The 25995-nt window shown below is 39.2% G+C and overlaps 1 protein-coding gene across 1 annotated transcript in view; it reads right to left on the bottom strand.

Moving 5' to 3' along the window:
- Window positions 1–25995, bottom strand: part of LOC132154916 (cadherin-7-like) — a 54820-nt gene that overhangs the window by 4555 nt on the left and 24270 nt on the right. Inside the window, exons 8-10 of the mRNA XM_059563641.1 lie at window positions 16256–16377; window positions 8627–8744; window positions 8243–8494 (exon numbers count right to left, since the gene is read on the bottom strand). Of these exons, the coding sequence (XP_059419624.1) occupies window positions 8243–8494; window positions 8627–8744; window positions 16256–16377 (492 nt within the window). The remainder of the gene's footprint in view (window positions 1–8242; window positions 8495–8626; window positions 8745–16255; window positions 16378–25995) is intronic.

The raw sequence follows: 25995 nt of genomic DNA on the forward strand, positions 1-25995 counted from the left end.
GCCATAAAATCAATGTAAGTGTAGGGTGACCATGGCTTCAAGGCAAGATTTTCTATAAATTAAAAATAAATAAATAAATACATTTCAGTCTTTTCCTCACTTCAAGCTTTTGTATAGACTGTGTATAGAAATGTTTTCTTCACTTTTTGAAGCTTGACAGCCTTTAGCCTTACTAAATTAAAACTGCATGAATTTTAATTTTAACAGAACCATAAATGCCAATAAAGAACAGCCATATTTAATACTGTATGTTGTAATAAATACAGAAAATTCTGTATGATATGACAATAGTAAAGGAGACAATCTTGAAAACATCGGTTGTTATGTACATATGGATTAAATAACGTATGAAATTGCTGGGATTTTTCTGGATCTGGGAATCTTTTCTTAGAAATCCTGAATAATATCATACCTTTCTGTAAAGCAGCTCAGGTTGCTTTGAGTGTGATTTCTAGGGTGTAACAGAAAATAAAACATGAAATGATTTTTATTACTGGGTAACCTACTAGAATTTACTTGGTACTTCAATTTTGCACTATATTTGATTTATTTTTTTATATATATATATATATATTCTTCTAAATGCTTTAAATAACACATTCAAAAACTTTAATATACAAAAAGAGCAGCATTATGCTAAAATATCTTGCGGGTGTCAAAGGGGTTTGGAACAACACGACAGTGAGTAACTAATGGCAAATGGCATTTTTGGGTGAACTATTAATAATGTACACATGCATTTCATATTTATACAGTTGTGTTTTGAATATTTTCTAGGGCAAAAACAAAGCACTTTTGCAACTGTTTGAAAAACAGTTAATTTCTCTTTAGCAACTCGGTTTAAAACAAATACTTCATATTTTGCTGAAATCTAATTCTGTGCGAAGCCTTGTTTTATTCAAAACAACCGTATTTACTCCTAAAAGGTGTATATTAGTACATTTGAGTAGTAATACTGTATGTACCCTCAGGGCACTACTAAGAACTTTTTAGGGTAAATAAGAAACGGAGAAGTATCTTTAAATGCACTGCTCCAGTGATGAGCTGTAGTATCCCTAAGGGAAAAGCTTTGAGTTTTTTAAGCCACTGTTATGTGATTACAAGGAGTTATATAGATCTAATGCAGACTTAAGTCTTAACTGTTACAAACTGCATCCACTTTAAGGCTTTATTTACCCTCTCTACAGTTTTGACACAAGATGGATGTTCAACGGGAGCAGCAGATCAATTTAACATTATCCCCAATTTGCAGTAATTGGATTGAGAAAACAATCCGTCATCCAGAATCAATTAAACAACAAGTGGGATATTTTGTGGGGGCCTCGTTCTCATCGACCTCTTAAAAATGAGGCAGCGACTACTAGATTATGCTCTGCCCTTCATTCTCTCTTTCCCTCCCTTCCTCTCTTTCTCTTGCTCCCTTCACATATCTCAAGAACCGCCAATAGCCCAGGGCAATGAAGACCAATCAAGATATACTGGCGATATGCGGATCTATCTGGCTGTTGACATTTATCCCGCTACCCAACACAAGGTGTTGTGTTTTATGACACCTGTCGGTCCCTGTGTTTTCACAGTGGCAACATTATCTGCAAAATAAAATATGATTTATTTTGGGTGATGTAAGAGCACACTACATCGCCTTAAGGGCCCTCATAAGTATTACTGACTACCATCCACTGGCACTGTCAGAGGCTATAGGAGAAGCGGGCCTGGAAGACAAAATGCCCTGCAATCGGTCGAGCAGGGATTGAAAAGGTGATGTCACTGTTGCGAGGGTGACCCGTGGACATGAATGCACCAGAGTGCCTCAGGCTTACCTAAACTCTCTGTGTTTCTCCACCTAAGACTGAAATAATGAGCACAAGGTTTTCCTCAGAACAACTAGAGTGACGCAGCGGCTATCATCATGTTATACGCGCTCCCGAAATCCTTTAGATTATTTTATGCAAACACTGATAAATAGCAATGTGTTTACCACAGCAGTTCGGTCGAATCCCTCCTTTTGAACTCTATTTACTTTATAACAAATATTTTATGTTTGAGCTTGACAGCGCAACTGAGATGTTGTAATAGCACTAGGCAAGCAAGCAATAGAGATTTCATATGATAATCTGTCACCATCAACTCGCCCCATGTTGTTCTAAAGGTTTTTTTTTTTTTTTTTTTTTACGTTTTAGAAGAATTATTTATACCAGAACAAGAAAGTGCTCTATTCCTTTTATGTGAAGTGAATGGTGACCAACTGTCAAGGTTGATTTTCACTGGATAATGACTATTTTCACACACACACACAGCTTCAGAAGCCTTTGAATATATATTGAATAAGTCGTGGACTATTTTTATGATGATTTGTGTGCTTTTGGCAGCTTGATGTCCTCTAGTCACCATCCACTTTCAGTGGACAGATTTTCCCTTTTCTTTTCTTTTTTTAAGTGAACAAAACATTTTTTTTTCTTAGTGTGAACAACATTACAATTCTAAAGAAATTCTAAAAGATTTAAATCTAAAAGAAATTCTAAATTCTAAAAGATTCTACAGAACCTTTCTCCACCCATAAAAAGTATTTTGTTCAATGGAAAGGTTCCATGCACGCCAACTATAAGAACCTTGATTTTTAAAAGTGTGCTGTTTATGGAAATGAGCAGCATTAACATACTTTTAAACATCTTTTATGTTCAACGGAAAAAAAGAAAAAAAGAGTACAATGAGGAGAAATAAAATGAAGCTGAGTAAATAATGTCAGCATTTTCATTTCTGGGTGATTAGACAAAAAAAAGAAAAAGAAAAAAAAAAACAACCACAAGGAATAAGCTGACATGTCCTTGTATATCATTCATTCCCTGGCATGGTTTTAGTTGTACGCTGCTTTGATAGCTAAAACAACGGCAGGCAAAAGGCTTGTTGATTCATTACTTCTAAATAAGATAAAAGCTGAAAAAGAAGATTCTTTTTCCCTCTGCAACTCTCCTCCTCTGAAGCCATCCTTGTTCTTTTCCTCCTCCCTTCAACCATGAGTGAGCAGTCTTGAGCCCCTGGGGCCAGACTCTCTTTGCCAAAAATAACTGAGTTGCTCAGATCAGGCAGCGCAGTGGTCTAATCCAACTTGTGTAGTTTGGGAGGAGACGGGTGTAGGGGTGGCGGCAATGAAGAACCCTACATTCACACGAGACGGCAAACCACTATTTGACATCATTTACAGCTGTTAGTTGAGCTCAGATTCAGATGAAAAATGCTTAAAAACAACGATCAATCAACATGAGGATGGAGTCTGCCACTGTGGGCCATAAGCTGTGATCTAGAGTAGATGACATTTCTCACAGGTTCCTGTTGAACCTGAGGAAGGGCAACAACGCAAGAATCAACGCAAAAACACTGTTGTTGAGTAAAAATATCTAAAACGTCCTTCAAAAAGATAAATGTACTAATTACGAAGCAAATCTGTGTAAGATATTAAATGGCACCATACATTTATTTTTAACCCATTTATCAAGTTGTTTTTCTTGCTTTAAGTATTAAGCTACTTGCCAATGGGGTAAAAAAAAAAATAACAAAAAACTGAAATCAAGTCTTAATGTCTCATGCAGTTTTGCTCCTCTTTTTTTTTTTTGCTGGAAAATATAAGTGATGTTATATATGGTGCTCCAAGTCATGTTTGAGAACAGCAGAGTTCAAAAGGAATGTGAAATTGAAACATATTGCACTTGGATTCACTGTAGTGTATTATTTCAGATCAACCATTTAGGTGTAACGTCTCTATAGACATAAAAATGAACTAGTATGAGGATCCGCATAGGCCATAATTATTGAAAAGCCTCTTACAAACACTAGTGAAACGAAAAACATTGATAAACCTTAGTAAAAATTCATTCATATGCATTACTGAAAAGCCTCTTACAAACACTAATGAAATGAAAAACACTGATTTACCTTAGTGAAATTCATTCATACGCATAACTGAAAAACCTCTTACATAGAATAGTGAAAACATTGATAAACCTTAGTGAATTTCATTTATATACATAACTGAAACAAGTAAGGATTTCAGTAGATGATGAGAGCTAATTTCACTTGAAATGGAAGCTGTGTCAACACTCCATTTAATTTAACTCTTCAATGGCGCTTAGTCGTTAAGTTGTCTGAAGCTATTAGTAATATAAACAACATTTTACAGTCGTCAAGTACAATTCCAAAAGTGGGAGAAACAGCGGGATGTTACAGAGCTTGCTCCGTGGTGACCTGTCATCGCCGCGGCTCTGGCTCTGCGACTCGACAGTCGACTGCACGGGGAGGACGTGTTTGCTAGCGCAACCGAACTGACAACACGGACATCAGCATCTCTTCATAATACTTCACAGAGTTTGTCGATTTTCCTTGCATATAACATAACGCAAATCAGTATTCAATTATTATTATATTTCTTTTGCTTATTATCTTTCTTCTACATAAATAGCAGAGTTGTATTTTGAAGAACTGCTTGCAGTAGATACTTTAATAATAGGCTACTGTAGTCCTCTTGAGGAGCATGTCCAACATTGTTTAGCACATCCAACAAGTGTTTAATTTTGTAGGCTACTTCATTGTTTTCAATTTCTATTCAGCAGTTACCATTTTAAATTTGAATCCCATTGTTAAATAAAGGTTGTATAAGGGATTTTTTCCCCCTCTAGCAATTAAAGACCAGGCAACGGTCAGTGTTTGCTTATTTAACTTTCACTCTGCAATTTCTAAAATGTACCTAATGCCTTGATGAATTAATCCATAAAACATTTTTAATTCTAAGATCACTAGGTATTGTAAATCACTAAAGGGGTCATTGGATGCTACATGCACTTTTACAAGTTGTCTGAACTGAAATGTGTTTTGGCACATGTGTGTGTACACAACCATCTTATAATGATAAAAATCCACCCAGTGTTTTTTTTTTTCTTATCTACTTCAATCTTTACCCCTTTCTCAAATTGAGCCGATCTTAGATGCCTGTCTTTGTGACATCAAACAGATAGGACCCTAATACAATAGTTTGATTGACAGTAGCACTTTCAGCGCAGACGGGACTGGCGTCTTACCTTAGACCCGCCCTGAGTGAGCTGTCATCAGTCCTCTATTGTTTCAACACTGGAGCAGGTGTAGACAAGAATGTCTCCTAAGTGACTGAGGTGTTAAAATATTACAATCTTCAGAGTTTGTTAGATAAACGCCAAATTAAATGGAAGTATTGACACAGCTTCCATTTCAAGTGAAATTAGCTCTCATCATCTACTGAAATATTTACGTATTTCACTTATGCTTATGAATGAATTTCACTAAGGTTGATCAATGTTTTCACCAGAGTATGCAAGAGGTATTTCAGTTATGCATATGAATGAATTTCACTGAGGTTTATCAATGTTTTTTTATTTCATTAGTGTTTGTAAGAGGCTTTTCAAAACTGTTGGCCTATACGGCCCCTCATAAACTAGTTCATACTTGTAATGGCACCAAGGAAGCAGACAGAGCTTCCTTTGTTACTTATTTGTCATCTGTGCACTCTGGAAAAAGTGTAATCAAGAGTGTAATCAAACAATGGAAATTACTGGGGCTCAGTTCAAGTTTTGTGTGCACACACAAATTACCATCTTGTCACAATAACAGCACACTTTTTTAAAGACAGAGACAACATCTGTCAGCAAATAGACTTGTGGTTGTGTCCATGGACAGATCTCCACACCGCCAGCACAGGCAGAGAGACAACCTATCAATGGTATTATCAAGAAATCAATCAAACCATCAGGACTGCATTCACTCCCTCTGTGCAGTCTTCAGGTCAGCAAATCAACACAAAGACACGTCAGTCAACCAATCAGGCCAAGTGAATGGTACATACGGGGTAGAGGTCACTCATCAAACAATCAGCTAATAAGGCTCCAAATAATAAGTAATCATACAGACCAGCAGCCTCCCTGGAGAGGGTAAACAAGTCAATTGCGGCCAAGCAGACCTCTCGGCGCACACCATGTCCCAACTGTTGGAGCTGTTGTGCCAGCACTTCTAAAGTAATGGCAGCCCGTCTGTGTGCTAAATGTCAGTACGGGGGAGGTGGAAATGCAATAAAGCTCTTAACAAATGTTTTTGTTAAACAATAACAATAAATGGACACATATCCTTTGATTGGAAGCTGCATTCAGAAAGCACTAGCTTTGTCCTAAAGACAACATGAAATCAAAATCAACCCTATATGCTTTATTAATAAATGTCCCTTGTCCTACTGTGCATGATCTATCACATTATTTAAAAAATAAATCCATAAATAAACAAATCAAAATACACTACTGTTCAAAGGTTTAGGGTCATTTTTTAATGAAAGAAATCAGCATTTATTTGAAACTGATTACTTCTGATCAATATAATGCTTGCAGAAATCTTACACATATATATATATATATATATATATATATATATATATATATATATATATATATATATATATATATATATATATATATATATATATACAGTACAGACCAAAAGTTTGGAAACATTACTATTTTTAATGTTTTTGAAAAAAGTTTTTTCTGCTCATCAAGCCTGCATTTATTTGATCAAAAATACTGAAAAAACAGTAATATTGTGAAATATTATTACAACTTAAAATGATAGTTTTCTATTTGAATATACTTAAAAAAAAAAAAATTCCTGTGATGCAAAGCTGAATTTTCAGCATCATTACTCCAGCCTTCAGTGTCACATGTAACATCCAGTCTATCACATGATCATTTAGAAATCATTCTAATATTCTGATTTATTATGATTGTTTGAAACAGTTCTGCTGTCTAATATATTTGATGAATAAAAGGTTAAAAAGAACTGCATTTATTCAAAAAAGAAAATTCTAATAATATATATTCTAATAATATATTTTCTTTAGTATCACTTTTTATCAATTTAACAAATCCTTGCTGAATAACAGTATTGATTTAATTTAAAAAGAAGAAAGAAAAAAAAATGACTGACCCCAAATTACTGACCAGTAGTGTATATTGTTATTACAAAATATTTGTATTTTAAAAACATGGCTTATTTATTTTTTTTTTACTTATTTTTTTTTTACTTTGCATTCATCAAATTATCCTAAAAAAGTATAACATGTTCTGAAAAAATATTAAGCAGCAGAACTGTTTCCAACTTTGATAATGAATCATCATATTAGAATGATTTCTACAGGATCATGTGATAATGATTCTAAAAATTCAGCTTTGCATCACAGAAATAAATGATAGTTTAAAGTATAATAAATTTAAAAACAATTATTTTAAATTGTAATAATATATCACAATATTAATTTTTTTTCTGTATTTTTGATCAAATAAAGGCAGGCTTCATGAGCTGAAGAAACTTCTTTGAAAAACATTAAAAATAGTAATGTTTCCAAACTTTTGGTATGTACTGTATACTGTACTGTATATTCTTTCTTAATGTACTGACTCCAAACAATATTTTTTTTATATATAATAAATACATTTGTCAAAATGTATTTTTTTCAGCCTCTGAAACTATTTTCTTTTTATCAGTTAAATCAAACCCTGATGAATACATCAACTTTCACCCTACATCGTTTCATGTTGAATATTCACATTATAAAAGCTAAATGCTGTTTCATAAAAAAAAAAAATAATAAAAATAAATAATTATAATAATAATAAAAAAAAAAGCAATTTTTTGATCATCCTGACCAGACGGACAAAGCAACACTTGTCCAACCAATGGCATGAGTTTGAGGCAGGACTAACCTTTTTTTTCACGTTTTTCATATGGCAGACAGAGGAAATGTTTAGCAAGTAAACAAAGAAATACAGCACTTTGTCAATTCAGACATTATGATTAAACAGTGTTATTAAAGGGATAGCTCAAAAATGAAAAAAAAATTCTGTCATCATTTACTTCATCCAAACCTGTATTAAGGTTTTTCTTCTGTGGAACACATGAGAAGATTGAAAACCTGAGTAAACAAACCATTGATACTAGAGTCACTGATTTCCATAGTTTTTTTCTTTCTATAATATGGAAGTCAACGGCTACTATCAACTGTTTGGCTACCTACACATTCTTCAAAATATCTTATTTTGTGCTCAGCAGAAGAAAGAATTTCATACAGGTTTGGAATGACATGAGGGTGAATAAATGATGACAGTTTAACATTTTGCGTAAACTATCCTTTTAACCATTGCTCTATGTGTTCAGGAGGGTTAAATGTATCTCCTACCAAGTAAAGTGATGATGCAGGCCAGGATGGCAACGAGAGCTCCAGTGCTAAGTCCAGCTGACAACATGAAGGCCTCTGTGCCACATGACTGGGGTGTCCCATCAGGGTCACAGTCACACACTCGAATAGACAGCGTGTTAGTGCTGCTGAGAGCAGGGGTCCCGCTGTCCACTATCAACACCGGCAGTCGATACATAGCCTGCTCCCTCCTCTGAAAACCACCCCTCTTAGTTAGAATAGAAGCGGTATTATCTGCAGAGAGAAAGAGATATATCATGTGAAAAGTGAAAAAAAAAAAAAAATGACTTTAAGTTTTTTTGGTCTTATTAGGAATAAGAAGAGTTTAGAGGATACACTATAAACTGTCTTAATGAAATCACATACCTTTATTGTCTCGGAGGGTGAAGTTCATGTTCCCAGCTGTCTCTGCAGTGAGGGAGAAGACGAAGCGATGCCCGCTGGGTGGTTCATCTTTATCCACTGCACTTATCGTTTCAATGACCTAAGACAGTGTCGAAGAGGAAGTAAAGAACAAGAAGATGAATACTGTTGCCTCACTCCAGACAAAATAATCCACAGCTCTCTCGCTCAAAACACTGAATGTTGATAATGAATGTTTGAGATTATAGGTAAACCTGAATATTTCATAAATGGAATTAGTTACTTTATATGTTTATAAATTGGTAAACAATAATTGAAATGACCAGAAAATCACCAAATGCATTATTGTGGCAGGCTAAATCACTGAATAAGTCAATTAATTATGATTATTAAATTAAATCAATATATTTTATTTCTATATGATTGAACATACACTGTACAAATATATTCACAGATTCTTCAAGCAACTGACCTGACTGTTACTGCTTTTGTTCCTATAATCTAAGTGAATCAATCAAATGAACTACTAGATTTCCCTTAATTAAATTATTTAGATACTACAGAATAGGTCTAGATTATTTGCAAATACGTTTACCATTCACAACAACCTTTTTTTTTTTGCAATTTTTTATAAGCACTTGTTAAAACACAGAAAAAAAGTCAACCATCAGCCGAATTCAAGGTCTGGGAGAAAAAAAATAATAAAAAAAATATTCTCAAGTTTAAATCATTCTGAAACCAACATCAGAGGATAGACCAAGCCAGTAAGCTATCTGAGTGAGACTACACTCATATTGTATCCAGGGATTTAGCAAAGCAGAGGGCACATCCGGGTCTAAATCAGGACTGAAACTCCCAAAGCTGGGCAAAGTGCTGCATTTTAGTGATGAATATCAGGGTGGCCCATCAGGTGGTACGCTAAGAAGATTCTCCTGACACACTGTTTTGGCCTAATCTGTGGGCTTTGGCTGGGTTAAATACTGTGTGCACAGCTCTTCCCTTGTGTCAGGCTGCAGTCAGCACAAACTCAATCTGCTTGAAAAATCTTCTTAAACCTTACACACAGGCTGAATGTAGCGGAGCTGTGGATAGCGGACACTCCTGTGTCATTTCTTCATTCACCCGATGAATATGACCTTGTACTAACCAAGAGTTTTTCAACGCTTTAATTCTCCACTCAGTTATTTTTCTTAAACACCGCCCTCCATTTATACTAAGTGAGTATTTGGCGATAGGAACTCTGACGGATTTATCATTTATCTGTAAATATTTTTGAAATCGTAAAACACTGCGCTATTAAAAACCTGCATAAACGACACAAGCAGAGCAGGATGTTTCCTCAGCACTGAATGCTGATTACAGTAAACTGTGACACAATTAATTACAGATAGTCCATTAAGGTGAGTGCAAAGTGTATTGATAAAATCATTGAGGCAATGGGTTTATTTAAAATGAATAAGAACATCTTGCCAAGGCAGAGCATCTTAAACAAAACCTGATTTTGCATTTACCAACCGAGAAGAGGTGGAAAAGTAAATCATTTTTAGAATAATACTGTAAAAAAACACAAAATGGCTATTGTGTAGCCAAGAAGTGCATTATATGGAAAAATATGAGTGATTTAAGCATTTTTGCTGTACATGGAAAAATGGCTGGAGGGCAAGGAATCTCTCCTGTGCCACCTGATTTTAGAGAGGGGAAAATCTTCACCGTGGTGAGTCCGCCCCTGGAGAGTTAGCAGTCACGAGTGCTTTAAAACACCAGTCTGTCAGCCTACCACTGCTGAACATGTCTCTGAGGCAGAAAGAAACAAGACAGAATATAGACGACCTTAAAGAGATTAAAAAAAAAAACTGTGAAAACACTCACTCCTCATAATCTAATCTGTTAAATCACCTGTAACAAATCACCTGGCTCATTTAGAGACCACAGCTTCAATTCATATTAAGGTTCTATTAAATTCAAGAAGTCATATTAGGAACAAATGAGAAACCAAGGGCACAGAGAAAAGATCTTTGTGCTAGGAAACGAAGGTGAAGACATACGTTTGGTGCCTGTGACCCCATTACAGGCACTTGTTGGATGGGGATCTGGGGACCTTTTTCAACAAGCCATCTGTTTTAGACTCGGATGCAATGATGGGGAATATTCCCTCTCGTATTATGTACATAAGGGATGGGCGATTATGATTGCCTAGTCATCCAACAACTGACTTCATCTACAGATATTTTTTTAGTTTTCAGAATTTTAGAGACCATTCTTAAGGAATTGATGGCAAGAGTGAAGATGAAACTGCACTAAATAAACAATACTGCTAATGAAAATAAGATATTAACAGTGCATTAACAATGTTTTCAAATAGAAGTAATTTGATTTACGATTAGCGTAATTTGATTAGCGTCTTGCATTTTTATGACTGTGCAAAACAAAAATAGCACAACTTTTAAAAACACGTACAGAGACTTCATTCTTATTTGTTACTTTGTGCTAATTGCTTTCTAATTTTGAAACTCTGAAATGATCAGTGTTGGGAAGGTTACTTTGGAAATGTAATAGGTTACAGATTACAAGTTACCCTGTTTAAAATGTAATAGTAGTGTAACTTTTTCAATTACTTTATTAAAGTAATGTAACTAATTACTTTTGAGTACTTTTTGATTACATTTCTTAATTTGTGAAAATTAAAGAATAATAAATAAAAGCATATACATCAACTTAAATACAGTTATCTTATAAGTATGTGACATATTCTGTGTAATAAACTCCTGAAACATTGGTGGTTTTTTATAAACTTCTGTCTCTTGTATATGATGATAGTTTTCTCAAAATAAGTAAAATGCACATGAAGTGACACAGAGCAGTTCTAGAAATTGTGTTTATGTGCTCGTGTACTCCTATATTGAAGCGGCAGAGGTTGAAAACACTGCGAGCTTCAGTAGGCCTATGTGTAGTAAATGAAACCATGTCTTTGCCATTAATTTACAGGAGGGGCGGACTGGGAAAAAAATTCAGACTGGAAAATTCAAATTCCATTCAAACAAATTCATGGACAAAACTATTTTTTATGTATTTTAAATCTTTAATTTGGGGACATGCAAAATAATTATAAGTTCTGTCCTGAACTGCACCTTCACTTCCATTTTTCTCATCAGTCTCTTTATTTTGCCCTGTTATCCATCTCTCTCATGACTTTAACTCAAGATTGAACAAAACTATACTTTACAATACAATACTCTACAATACTACAATATCTTTATAGAAAAATCCTAATACTGTACACGAGTCATATTTTTCCCTTACAAAAATTAAGCATGCTTTTATTAGCCTATATAAAAGTAAAATAACCTTGTTTCATTTTTTTTTTTTTTTTTTTTTTGCAAATGGATTTGTATTTATTTTTAAATAAATACATTTGTAAAATAATTTTACATTTTTGGTTATCACAGTTAAACAATAGTAACCATTTTCTCTGGATTTATAGTTAAATATTAAAATGTTAATTTTCTTAAGGGTTGTGTTGTTGACTATCGTAGTTCCCCCTAAACCTATAAAAAAAAAATCGGAATTTTTTTCAGCTAAATTACTACTGTAACATTACAACTGCTAATAATGATGTCCTTTATATAGTATTTTGAGTGATGACTGATGAGCAACGTGCTGCTGCTTGATTAAATAAATAAAAAAACAAAGACATAAAAGCATCTTTACAGATGAAACTGACCTGAAACCCTGAAAGCTTCTTTGCTCCAGCTGTGCGCTTCCACAGTCCACTCTATTCTCCCTCTCTCTCTCTCTCTCTCTCTCTCTCTCTTTCTCTCTCTCTCTCTCTCTCTCTCTCTCTCGCATTGATTACTCTGAGTCTGATCCAAACCGTTTGGCGGAGGCGCGGAGAGCGCGAGTCATGACTAACAATTCATGATTTATTAGAGATCAAATGGCGGATTCGCAAATGATCGCTTTAGTACATTCGGCAGGCAATTATACAATAATGATATTAAAATAGCGGGCAAAATCGACTGCCAGGCCACTGGGAATTGTCCCGGTTCTCCCGGTGTCCAGTCCGCGCCTGATTTCCACAGACACGCAGAATGTGCAGTCATATATTGCATTTTTGGGGCTTACTATTCACAGACACTAGTCCATGTCATGTTTTGATTGAAGTGTACTGACCTACTTTTGATTTAGTCATCCAAAATGTGGCATATTGCGTCCGCGTTCCGTTTTAATGACTGGATTCTACGAACCAGACTGTATTTCCGCATCCCGGAAATTATTAGGGCGGTATGTCTTAGAATAGTCAGTGCAATTTGGGAAAGAAATCAGTTAAATCTGTATGTGGATGTGTGAAAATATTCAAATGTAATCCCCTTTGTAATCGTTAAAAATTTCATAAGTAACTGTAATTTAATTACTCATTTTTTCGTAGTAACTGTAACTAATTACAGTTACAATAATTTTGTAATTAAATTACGTAATGCCGTTACATGTAACTAGTTACTCCCCAACACTGGAAATGATGTAGTTTATGCTCACTCCACGGCAAGTGAGCACATAGAAAAATTATAGAAAAATTTAATTTGCACTCAAAACCTGCTTTCATTTGTCCTCAAAATCCAGGCAACAGGTTTACCACGCAACTATTCCTTCTTCCTCCAGACAATTCTGAGGAGTTCAATTCAAATTAAAGAGCAGTCTCTTTCAGAGTGTCTGGCAGGTGTGAAGCTCTAAATATACAAATATGCAGATGAGGTGTATGAAAACAACAAAGTGGAGATACACTTGCAGATAACAATGTAAATACACACATGAAGGCTGGCTGAAAAAGAGCCTATTTTACCTCAGACGCAAATAGACAAACAGCATTTGCGACTATTTTGCGAGGCACTGATGTGACAAAGAATGTAAAAGTGCCATCACTGTTTGTTGATGATATGGTGCCTCACGGCAAACATTCTGTCTGATCAAAATTCTTCTTCTAACAGCTCCAGAATGCCTTACTCAAAGGCTTTGACTTTCAGACTTGGTCTCCAAAAGCACTCCAGGATGTCTGAAAGCCTCTGTTTTGCAGGTACAATGGTTTAAGGGCCGTTATAAGGACAGAGTCATCGTGCTAAGAATCACAAGAGAGATCCATGCTATCGAGACTATCACTGCAGCATCGCTCAAGTACTCCTATGGCTGAAGATATGGAAGTGAACATGAATCACAGGGGAAAATATATCATTATGAAAAAATATAGGCGCGCTCATTTCTATTCAGAGAAAGGGAGACCGCTCTACTGTTCCTTGGAGAAGCGGGAAAGTAATATAGCCTCTAATATGAGAGAGAGCTCTGAAACTTAGAAGTGATGGAAGTCTGGGGTGTCCAAAACACATAGAGACTGTTCTTGGGGGACTATGGTAATATGTTTCAAGGCTGAGGAAGCATTTGTGAAAAGAGCCAACCATCACTTTTTCATTTAGGCAAAACAAACACAGTTCCCTGTTGGTCTGGGACACAGGCAGGCCAGGACTAATTGTTATGGCCCCAACAATCATGCCACTACAGGGGATTGTATCTCATGCTCAGTAAACCCTGTAGCCTTGTTCTGTTCTCTCTTTGTTTTGAGAGCTCTTGTGGGAGGGATTATTTTTCTTAAGAAAAAGAAAAACAACCTTCAGTAATCTTTGACTGCTCCCAAAAGAAATGATCAGATCAAGTCCGTTTCTGATACACTAATAAAACATTGACTATTGATTCTCCTCTAAATAATCACTGTCTGTCAGTGAAACGATTACAGTTACTAACTAGGGTTATTGAGTCACAATGGCATAAACCTGCAGCCATGAGTTGAAGAAAAAGAAACAACCAATTAGACCCAAATTCTGACAAATAAATTTGATATTGTGAAATATAAAGTCACAATTGTGAGACAAAGTCAGAATTATGAGAATCTGTGAGACATGAATTCACAAATTAAAAGTGCAATTTGTAAGATATTTGCAGTAAAATATCCAAAACCACTAGGCTAGTGTTATATATTTTGTCCAGCTGATTACTAACAATATCTCTAATGTTTTCAACTACTTGTAAATCATGAGAAAATTCCCATTCTAAACAGTGACACAGGGCAGTGCAGTCGCCTGTCAATGACGTTAGTTCCCCTTTGTTACCGCCTTTACTGACGTAGGAACCACATGACAACAGTGTCATGGACGAATGCGGAAGTAGTGTCTAGCGTCCAGCAAACCACTAGCTTGCTTCAAGCAGTTCCTTATTTACTTCTTCTTGCACGTTTTGCCGATCTGGCTTGTGTTTTACTCGACAGGTGAGTTGTTTTGATTCGTATCTTTATAGAAAATGTATGCTATTATAACGATCAACAAGATTAGTATTATGGGGCATACACGCCAAACGTGGGGCATCGCGTCTCTAGACCCGCGCGAGGACGCGTCTGATCCATTGTCTGATCGCATTGACTTTGTATGTAATCTACTCGTGCAAATTGTTGAACTCGCGTTTGCTATGTATGCCCAATTATTGTGTTAGAAGACAACAAATCCCATCATTCCACACTCTTTCTTAGCATCATCAAACCACGCAATTGTTATTGTTTTGGTAGTGCGCCCTCTAGTGGCAGGTCCTACAACCTGTACCTTTAAGATAAATAAATGCAGTTGTGAAATACAAAGTCACAACTGAATATAAGCATGAACTTCTTTCTGTCTAGCTTTTATAGATTGGTAATGCAGTAGAAGCTCTGGGAAGGAAAGGCACCTATAGTTGAGTAGAGTCAGTCATGTTTTCACCACTGGTGTTGGTCCTCTGACATTACCCAGCGCTTTCAAGATCAATAGAGCATCATGCCACAAAATTTGTCAGTGGCTTTAATCATTCCCATTAGGACAGAATGAAGGTCCAGAATGTTTCCTCTATGCACTCAAAGTGAGTGTTTAGTATGTAGCATTCGTAATGCCCTTTATACCACATTCATCTTAGTAATGACGTTCTGACAAACATTGGAATATGAATGCGACAGAGAATGTGTTTAAATCAGGGCATGCTGCTGGCTCGAAAATGAGAAACCCATTGGTTTGCTTGTGTATGTGTTCTGCAATTGCTTGCTGAAGGACTTCACATTTGGCTACTTGACACAATGCCACGCTCCCAAACAAACCAATTTCATGCCACAGTCACCTCTGTCTCATTTGCATCGGTGTAAAGCTTTTTCTGCATGAGCGCACAATGTTTTGATCCCGTGATTAGAGTGATCTGCAGCAGAAAGCCACCAGAATCCTGTTGTTATCATTTTGTCCATCTGTGGCTCTCGCAGCTCTATACTGGCTATGGAACAGTAACTAAGGTCCAGATTCTTTCTGGCTGAGTTTCTGATGAAGGATATCAAAATATATGCAGATAAACGAATGAAAAAATAAAAGATGCATTATTATAATCTTGGTATCTTAATCTGCACACTGCAATGCATAATCTTACAATGAGATCTCGTCTTATTTATTAGGTGCTTCCAACAGTAATGCTGCACAAATAATTTCATGCAGTATCAGAACAGTTGTGACATGAATAATTATTTCTGTTTACTGGACTATACAGGTTATGAAAGCCTTTCTGTTGAAGAATCAAGAGCCACAATACCTGTCCTGGCCCAGAACTTTCACACAGGATGGTCTCATACTCTATGGCAAAGACTGGTGCGTTGTCATTAATGTCCATCACTGTGATCAGAGCCGCTCCTTTCCCAACCTGCGACGGATCCACTGAAATCACAGAGAAAATTATGCATGCATGAACAGGCAAACAGATGAAAAAAAAAACGAGGACTGAAAAAAAACGAGGACACCAGCACATTTATTACAATATGTTTCATTTATTTAAATGTGTTACATTATTTAATAGATTGCATTTATTTAAATATGTGCATTGCCAGCTTCCCGGCCACCATTGGTTTTTATCAGTGAAGGCATTAAATCATCATTTTCTGTTATTCTGAAGAGAAATTGTTTGATTATGAAAATATTTTAGTTCACCATATAAAAAAATATAATAATAATAAATAAGTTTTGTTCTGTATCATTTGAAAATATTATACAAATAATATATTTTTTTAAAAGAATAAAGCTAAAATTAATAGCATGAAATTAAGTATTAAGGATGCAACAATACATATACCAGTTTTTTTTTTTTTTTTTTTTTTTTTGCCACGGTTTTTGATTTGGTTCAGTTCTGATGGTATGGCACAACATTTATATATTTATTTATTTATTTTGTGTGTGTGTGTGATTTAAAACGTGATTTTTAAATCACTAAAAAAGAAATATTATTTTTCCTATTTTTACACAAAATATGACTGACTGACACTATCGAGCGCTATGTGTGCCCTTGAGCAGAAACTCCACATGTGCATCACAGAATAGAACTCATAAAACAGACAAAGGAATCCAGCCATCGCTGTAGCTGAATAAAAAGATGATGAATGATGAAACATGAAGTCAAGAAAAACCCAACAGTGAAAACATGTACTGTTTTGTTGGACGACAGGTTTGTTGGAGGACATTTCTCATTACAAGTTATTACAAGGGAGGATGTTTGGCGTATGTTTCCTTTTCAGTTGGGAGGTTTTTCATCATCTCAGCACGTAAACTCACGGGCACACACAACAGAGAGAATTCGGAAAGGAAAAAATGCACGGAAATTATTGAAATGCAAAACCAGAAAAACACAGTTTAAAAGTGTGTATTGAACCATGGATGTTGAACAGTTCAATATTATATTGAGAATTGTAGCATCCCTAGTATCTATGTATAATAAAGGTAGATAAGGGCTTGTGGAGGGTGTTGAAGCAGTTATCACAAAAGTGAGCTAAGTAGCTGTTTAACTACACTTGCATTGAGATTAACAGGATGAGATGAACATGCTCCTCCTGAACTCTCCTTATGAGCTTTACTTAAATATTCCCATTGATGTTATTACAAGTGATTGCAAATGCACTTCTCCTACTGTAGCTTCCTAAACTTTGTTCTCTTGGTTCATTTTATCCAGAAAAATAAACGAGAAGTCATTTATATCTCACAATTATTCAGAAGCTTTAGTTACATTAACAATCTGACCCTTTACATACATAGAGACAGATCTGCAGTGAGGAGTAAATCTTAGAAATGAAAGTCATAATGATTGATGTAATACAGGAAACTGAAATAGGAATTAGCTGCAGTTTTTTTTTTGTTCCCATGAGTGCTGAGGACCATAAAAAAGGACTCCAGGAAATGTACTGCTATAATACAAACAATAGAATTTTATGTGACTTTGAATCAAATTTGAGCTGTCTAAACAGGCCAATCACAACATCATCCCATCAGCAATCTGATCCAAAACAGCAGACGTAAGGTCCTTTCTGGTACGACTCGGGTATAACAAGCATATTGAACGCTAAGCCCTGTGCACAACTGATTTCTGTTTTTGTTCTACTTTTACACATAAAGTGATATTTTCAACCACCAGGCATACTGCACTTGGCAATCAGCAAATTAACAGACTGTACAAGGGCATGAGGTTATTTTTGTTGTGTAACTATGCAATGTAGATATCTAAAATGGTATTGGTGCTTAAGCAAACACCTGTTGAGGGCATACTGCCTCTAGTCAACCAGAACAGACACAGCTGCTAGTATTCTTTGAGTATGCTGACTGCTGTTTGCTAGTACATTCAGTGCATGCTCACAATGCACTACAAAACCAAAAAAAGCATTTCAGTTGTGTGCTAATCGGCAAAATCTCTATGCATTCCTACAAGCTGTCCTGTCATTATAGGCTTTCTATAATTTTGGCAGCGGTGATGATATTGAGGGCACTGAGGAGGACAAAACGAGGTCATGGTCTTCAGCCAAATGAGTTGATGGAGAGCAAAAATAAATCTATTCTGCAGGTGTGAACATGCACCGGCTGTGGGCTGGAAATATGCTGGCTCATTCGAAGTTGATTTCAATTGAAAACCCAGTGATTTATGGTGCGTACCCCACTCGCTTGACTCTTTACATGGCTAGCAGAATTCAGCCTAACTGTCTAATCCAAACGCTGTTCTGGTTTAGGGAAAACGCATATCCCAACAAAACCGGACTAGTAAATATATGACTCATGCCTCCCAGTATCTTCCAACCAAGATATATAGAGCCCATCTGCCTCTGTGCCATACACACCTGCAGGAAACTTGCTGAGTTTGCAGGCAGGGAGAGAGAAAAGACATGCGCTTTGAGCTAATTCATCTATTAATGTGACTTTTTAGAGGTTGAGGGATCTACAGTGAATTAAACCCAGGCAGATTGCCATCGCTGGATGTGTATCGTAACTTGCTTTACAATGCTCTAAACAATAAAACCGGTGTTAAGTTACCTCAGCGTTGATGGCACGGACAGCGGCTGTTAAGCACATTGTCGTGGCGGTGACTATAATGTCACAACTGACGCCCCTGGGGACTGGCTCATAATTCACCATGTTAAGTGCAGTCACAAATGTAATAGCACCACAGTTTCTTGACCAATGAATTTCCTTGACTTTTCCAAGACCTTGCCAGTCGTATGTGATTACTAGATAAAGATTGTTATGAGAAATCATTTTAGAGAGATTACCAGGCTTATTTCAGGTAAGGTTATTTTCAGATTTGTCAGGTAGCAATGTTGTGGAACAGTACATATGCACTGATTACATGTCTGGTCAAGGTAATGTGAGTTGCTTTTAGAAATACAGCGCTATGACAAATAAGACCAACAGTTTAAGATATAAGTATTAATTCGGGCTGCACAACAAATTATATAAATGTTATGATATCGCTTGAAAAAATAAAATAAACCACAACATATTTGTAGAATAGTATTTTTACAGTTTAAGTTATGAATAAGTTTATTATAGTTAATTATATATTATAGTTAAGTTATTAATATATTATAGAAATATGTATTACTTTAAACAATATTTGTATTTTATTTTAAATTAATAGTATTATTATAATATATTTAATTTTGTTTAATAATTTCATTTAATAATAATTGTTATTATTTTAGTCATAGCAAAACCAGTGGGAATGTGGCCTATGATAACACACTTGGACAACTTTTTTTTTTTTTACTCTATTTTGTACTAAGTTTGAACACCCCTTTTATTTATTTGTTTGTTTTTCTTAAATTTGTTCAGTGGCCTGTAGCAAAAAGCTGGTTTCCGTTCATGTTCATGTTTAGTTTGAGCAAATTTCAAGAAGGTGGGTTGGCTTTAAGCGGGTTTTGTCACCATTGGTAACTTATGCTACATGGCTACCCTGCTCCAGAGCAGGTTTTATTCTGAGTTAGAGATCGCAAACCAAAGCTGGGCCAATCAGCTCTGAGCAAAGTAAAATATATCTGATGCAATAAAGCCACCCCCCTTTATCTCTCACTTAGAGACAAATATTTTGCTGCTAATTGTTTACTTATCCTGATCTAAACTGGGTTGTGTTTTTCTGGTTTTGTCAACTCAAAACTTACTCTGCAACTCTGGGTTTGTTCATCTCGCTTTGTGCTACAGGCCACAGGTCTAAAAAGGATGGTTTACAAACAAACAAAAAAAGCTTCAAGGCATAACAATAACATAAGTTCTACTGCTGTTTTTTGTTTATATATACAGTACAGACCAAAAGTTTGGACACACCTTCTCATTCAAAGAGTTCCCTCTCGAGGCGGTAACTCAACATTACGTCAGTTAAGATGAATATGGGAACTCCTCCCTTCTCCACTTTCGCTGAAATCTTATTGGCTAATCCCAGCTGGGGACAGCTGGCCAATTGACGCAAAGCATGCAAATACTGACAAGTCAGCGGTCAGTATAAAATGCATGGGCGCGAAAATTACATCAGAATCTCTTTCTTCACGCTAGAAGTCTTATCTAAGTCATCGTGGAAGTTGCAATAGACGACTACTCACCCTGTTTTTCCTCTCCGCATCCGATGGCTGCTACTGCTAGATTCGGACCTTCAACAGTTCTGTGTGACCTGCCTGGAAACCTCACACGGACCACACGTACGCCCACTGTGCCGAGCTGCATGTGCGCGCCCTCAGAGCCAGAGTGGCTTGGAAAACAGCGGGAATGAGGCCCACTGCCGCCAGCGAGCCGCTGGTGGGCCCTACGCCGCCCAAAGACGAGTTTGACGTCGGCTTGGTGGACGATAGCTTCCGCCCCGCGAACTTCGTCCTCTTCGGAGCTGGCGAGGAAAACGACTCCATGTCGCTTTCGACGTCGGAAAAGGTTTGGACGTCTCAGTGGGACCGCCCCGACCAAGAGGGCCCTGCAGACCTCCAGGAGGATCTCGTCAGGGTCTTCGGAAAGGCCGTCATGGAGCTGGGTCTTGCTTGCAATGCACCTGACGAGCCTGTGAAAGGTAGCTGGACTCGTGACTCCTCCAGTCAAGCTGCTGCCAGACGGCATTGAGGCACTCTGCCATGCAGGCCATGTTCACGTATGTGGACGGGGCGGAAACCCTCCCCTCCGTCGAGGAGACTGTTACGGCGCACCTGTGCCCTTCTCCCTCTGCATTGGGTTCGGACCACAGCCTGCCTTCCAAGCCGTGCGGTTCACGGCCCATAGACGGACAAAGCCTATACTTCTGAGGGAAGGCAGCTTCTGCTCTTCATGCCAGGGCAATACTCAAGGTGTTTCAGGCAGACGGCGGCACAGTAGTGCTGACATCATCAGCGATCTGCGCGCGGCAAATGATCTCTCAGAGACGCAGAAAGCGCGCCAAGGCGATGAGCCACGTGATGCCCCGTCGCTCACTCCAGTCATCATCTGCGAGGTACCGCTCTTAAGGTACCGGCTCTAAGACCAGCTAAAACAGCCCGCCGTGGCACCCTGCTCTGAACTGGACATTCGTTTCGGCCGAAACCAGCAGTGGTAAGAGCCTGGGAGGAAACGTCAGGGTCAGTTGAGGACCCCGTACCGCTAGAGAGCCAGCGCGCCATCTTTGGCCACCAAGCCATCTCTCATCACCGAGCGCATGTTGAATTATCTGGACGATTGGCTGATTTTAGCCCACTCAAGAGATGTGCTATCAGTCACGTGGAAACAATGCTTCGCCGTTTGGATACGCTGGGACTGCGTGTGAATATGCAGAAGAGCGTGTTTTTACGAGTCGGACTGTAACATATCTGGGAATATGTTTGGACTCGATGGCGATGCGAGCCTATCTCTCTCTAGAGCATTTCATCAACTCTGCACTGTTTCAGACCGGGCAGGTCGTTTTCACTGAGGGAATTTCAGAGGCTTCTGGGACTGATGGCGGTGGCTTCTTCACATCTGTGGTCTCATACATAAATCGCGAGTCTCCTGTTGTGGGCTGACCGACAATTAATCTCCATAAGAGCGTCGCACATCCCCGGTACTCTGAACCACGGAGTTAGCATACTTTCGAGGAACGGGATTCCTCAAGGAGATGGAGGCTTCACCCAGGATCAGATCAAATGATTTTGGAGGAAGTGCATTTGTTTGCCACGAGGGAGAACACGCACTGTAAGACTTTCTTCTCGCTATCTCACTCTCCCCTGCCGGGAGATGCTCTGACATCGCGTTGGCAGGAAGCCAGGCTTACACGTTCCCTCCGGTGAAGATTCTGCCTGTGCTCTGCAAAATCAGGGAGGAGAGGGCGTCAGTTATACTCGTGGCCCCGAACTGGCCTAATCAGCCCTGGTTCGCGGACCTGAGAGAGTTAGTGATGGCTCCCCCAAGGCGAATCCCCCTCAGGCAGGACCTGCTGTCTCAGGCAAACGGCACAATATGGCACCCCAGCCCCGAGCTGTGGAACCTGTGGAACTCATTCTGCAAGGACAATATAAATGCTTCCTCATGGGCCTGGTCTAGAGGTATGTCTATCCAGTATTTATGTTTTGCTGCTGGCTGGTCTTCCCAGAACACATTCGCCAGGTTTTACAAGCTGGATGTACCCTCTGTAGCGTCACATGTACTTTTCGGTGAGTTAAGTTTTATTCATTCTGTTATAACTAGCTATAAAGTAGTTACCATGGCTGCTAACTCTGTGTTATGGTTTATATGGTTTATGCAGTTGTCACCGCAAAAGCCGTTGACTCTGTTTAACTCTGAAGCTTGAGTGCTTATTGCGTTGTGTCTGCCCTGGTTAGTGCAGACTTCGAATTTATTGTTTGAAGTTATGCAAATTTTGTTAGGGTCAGAGCAGATTTCTCATTGGTCTAGTTCCGCCTATCAGATGCAAGCACTCTTAGTGACACGGCCATTGGCTAGAACTGTCCTGCTTATGTGTGGGGGTGTTTGACTCCGTTCAGGGCTTATCTTCACTGATCTCACGGCGGGATTTTATACAGTTCCCATGTACGTCTTAGCTGACGTAATGTTGAGTTACCGCCTTGAGAGGGAACGTCTCCGGTTACTATCGTAACCTCGGTTCCCTGAGAGGCAGGAACGAGACATTACGTTAGCTGCCGTGGTCGCTGTTTGATCAGCTGTGCTAGCGTTCAGTCGTGATTCTGACGTAATTTTCGCGCCCATGCATTTTATACTGCCTGCTGACCTGTCAGTATTTGCATGCTTCGCGTCAATTGGCCAGCTGTCCCCAGCTGGCGTTAGCCAATAAGATTTCAGCGAAAGTGGAGAAGGGAGGAGTTCCCATATACGTCTTAGCTGACGTAATGTCTCGTTCCCGCCTCTCAGGGAACCGAGGACCGGAGACGTTTTCTTTATTTTCATGACTATGAAAATTGTAGATTCACACTGAAGGCATCAAAACTATGAATTAACACATGTGGGATTAAATATGGAATTATATACATAACAAAAAAGTATGAAAATATGTCATATTCTAGGTTCTTCAAAGTAGCCACCTTTTGCTTTGATTACTGCTTTGCACCCTCTTGGCATTCTCTTGATGAGCTTCAAGAGGTAGTCACCTGAAATGGTCTTCCAACAATCTTGAAGTAGTTCCCCGAGAGATGCTTAGCACTTGTTGGCCCTTTTGCCTTCAGTCTGCGGTCCAGCTTACCCCTAAACCATCTCGATTGGGTTCAGGTCCAGTGACTGTGGAGGCCAGGTCATCTGGCGCAGCACCCCATCACTCTCCTTCTTGGTCAAATAGCCCTTGATGCCATTAGTGTGACTCTACAATTTTCATAGTGTCACAGTGTCTGGGTTGCTACCTGCAGCATCGGCTTCAGTGGGATGCCCCAGCCACTTCTGTCTCTTCCGGCGGGTTGGTCGTCAGCCCAGCACCACTGCCCAGGATGGCAACCAGCCAAGCGCCACAACCCAAGATGGCCGCCAGTCCAGCACCACTGCCCAGGATGGCTACCAGCCAAGCGCCACAGCACAAGATGGCCGCTTACCCAGCGCCAATGCCCAAATTGGCCACCGTTCCAGCGCCACAGCCCAAGATGGCCGCCAGCCCAGCACCAATGCCCAAATTGGCCACCGGTTCAGCGCCACAGCCCAAGATGGCCGTCAGCCTAGCGCCAAAGCACAAGATGGCCGTCAGTCCAGCGCCACAGCACAAGAGGGCCGCTAACCCAGCGCCAATGCCCAGATTGGCCACCGGTCCAGCGCCACAGTACAAGATGGCCGCCAGCCCAGCGCCAATGCCCAAATTGGCCACCGGTTCAGCGCCACAGCCCAAGATGGCCGTCAGCCTAGCGCCACAGCACAAGATGGCCGTCAGTCCAGCGCCACAGCACAAGATGGCCGTCAGTCCAGCGCCACAGCACAAGATGGCCGCTAGCCCAGCGCCAATGCCCAAATTGGCCACCGGTCCAGAGCCACAGTACAAGATGACCGCCAGCCCAGCACCACAGTACAAGAGGGCCGCCTGTCCAGAGTCATGGCCCAAGATGGCTGCTTGCCCAGCGCCGCTGCACAGGATGAGAGTCTCAGTTGACCCTCCGGAGTCGAGTCAGGTTCCAGTTGACCCTCCGGAGTCTAGTCATGTGCCAGTGAACTCTCCAGAGTCGAGTCAGGTGCCAGTGAACTCTCCAGAGTCGAGTCAGGTGCCAGTGAACTCTCCAGAGTCGAGTCAGGTGCCAGTGAACTCTCCAGAGTCAGGGCTAGTCACCGCTGATCCTCCAGAGTCAGGGCTAGTCACCGCTGATCCTCCAGAGTCAGGGCTAGTCACCGCTGATCCTCCAGAGTCAGGGCTAGTCACCGCTGATCCTTCAGAGTCAGGGCTAGTCACCGCTGATCCTCCAGAGTCAGGGCTAGTCACCGCTAATCCTCCAGAGTCAGGGCTAGTCACCGGTGATCTTCAAGGACTGAGTCAAGTCACCGGTGATCTTCAAGGACTGAGTCAAGTCACCGGTGATCTTCAAGGACTGCGTCAAGTCACCGGTGATCTTCAAGGACTGAGTCAAGTCACCGGTGATCTCCAAGAACAAAGGCAAGTCACCTGTGATCTCCAAGAACAAAGGCAAGTCACCTCTGATCTTCATGAACAAAGGCAAGTCACCAATGATCTTCATGAGCAGTGTCAGGCCAGCACCAATCTTCTGGAGTCCAGTAAGGACACCAGGGAATTACCAGAGTTTCGTCGTCCCGTTTTGTTTCGTCCACCCGGTTGTGGTGGTCTTCTGTTCCGCCCGGGTGGGCGCCACGTGATGTCCTTATGGACTTATTTTTTGTGTTTCTTGTTTCCTGTTGTGTTTTCTGTCGATCCCCTCTGTTAGTCTGGCCCTCCGTCCCTCCTCCTGGACCTCCTCCGGTCCTCCTCCCTCCTGGTCTCCCTGTTTTGTGTTGACACTTCTGGTGTCTGTTTCCCATGTTTCCTTTCTGGCCCTCCGTCCCTCCCCCTGAGCCTCCACCTGTCCGCCTCCCTCCTGGTCTCTGTTTTGTGTCATGTCGTGGAGCGTCTGGGAGCCGGAGCCCACCTGTCTCCAGTTCCCTCATTACCTTCTGTGTATTTATACCCGGTCTGTCTGAGTATGTGTGACGGAGTCCTTGTTTAATGTTGAAAGTTTATTCATGTCCGTCATCTTGCCTTGCCTTGCCTTGTCTTTGTGTCTTGTTTATGTTTGGATTTGGATATTCTGGTTTTGACCCTGCCTGGACTGTTTACCCCTTTTGGATTACCCTTTAATAAATGACTTACCTGCGATTGGTTCCTTCTCCTGTGTTTTCTGTAACACCGTTCGTGACACATAGTCATGAAAATAAAGAAAACTCTTTGAATGAGAAGGTGTGTCCAAACTTTTGGTCTGTACTGTATATATATATATATATATATATATATATATATATATATATATATATATATATATATATATATATATAATTTTCTTAAAGGATTCACGCCCGTAAAAATGCTCATAATACAGTATGTATTACAGAAGAACTAAACAATCTAAGTTT

This window comes from Carassius carassius, chromosome 12 (assembly GCF_963082965.1).
Source record: "Carassius carassius chromosome 12, fCarCar2.1, whole genome shotgun sequence".
Classification (NCBI taxonomy): domain Eukaryota; kingdom Metazoa; phylum Chordata; class Actinopteri; order Cypriniformes; family Cyprinidae; genus Carassius; species Carassius carassius.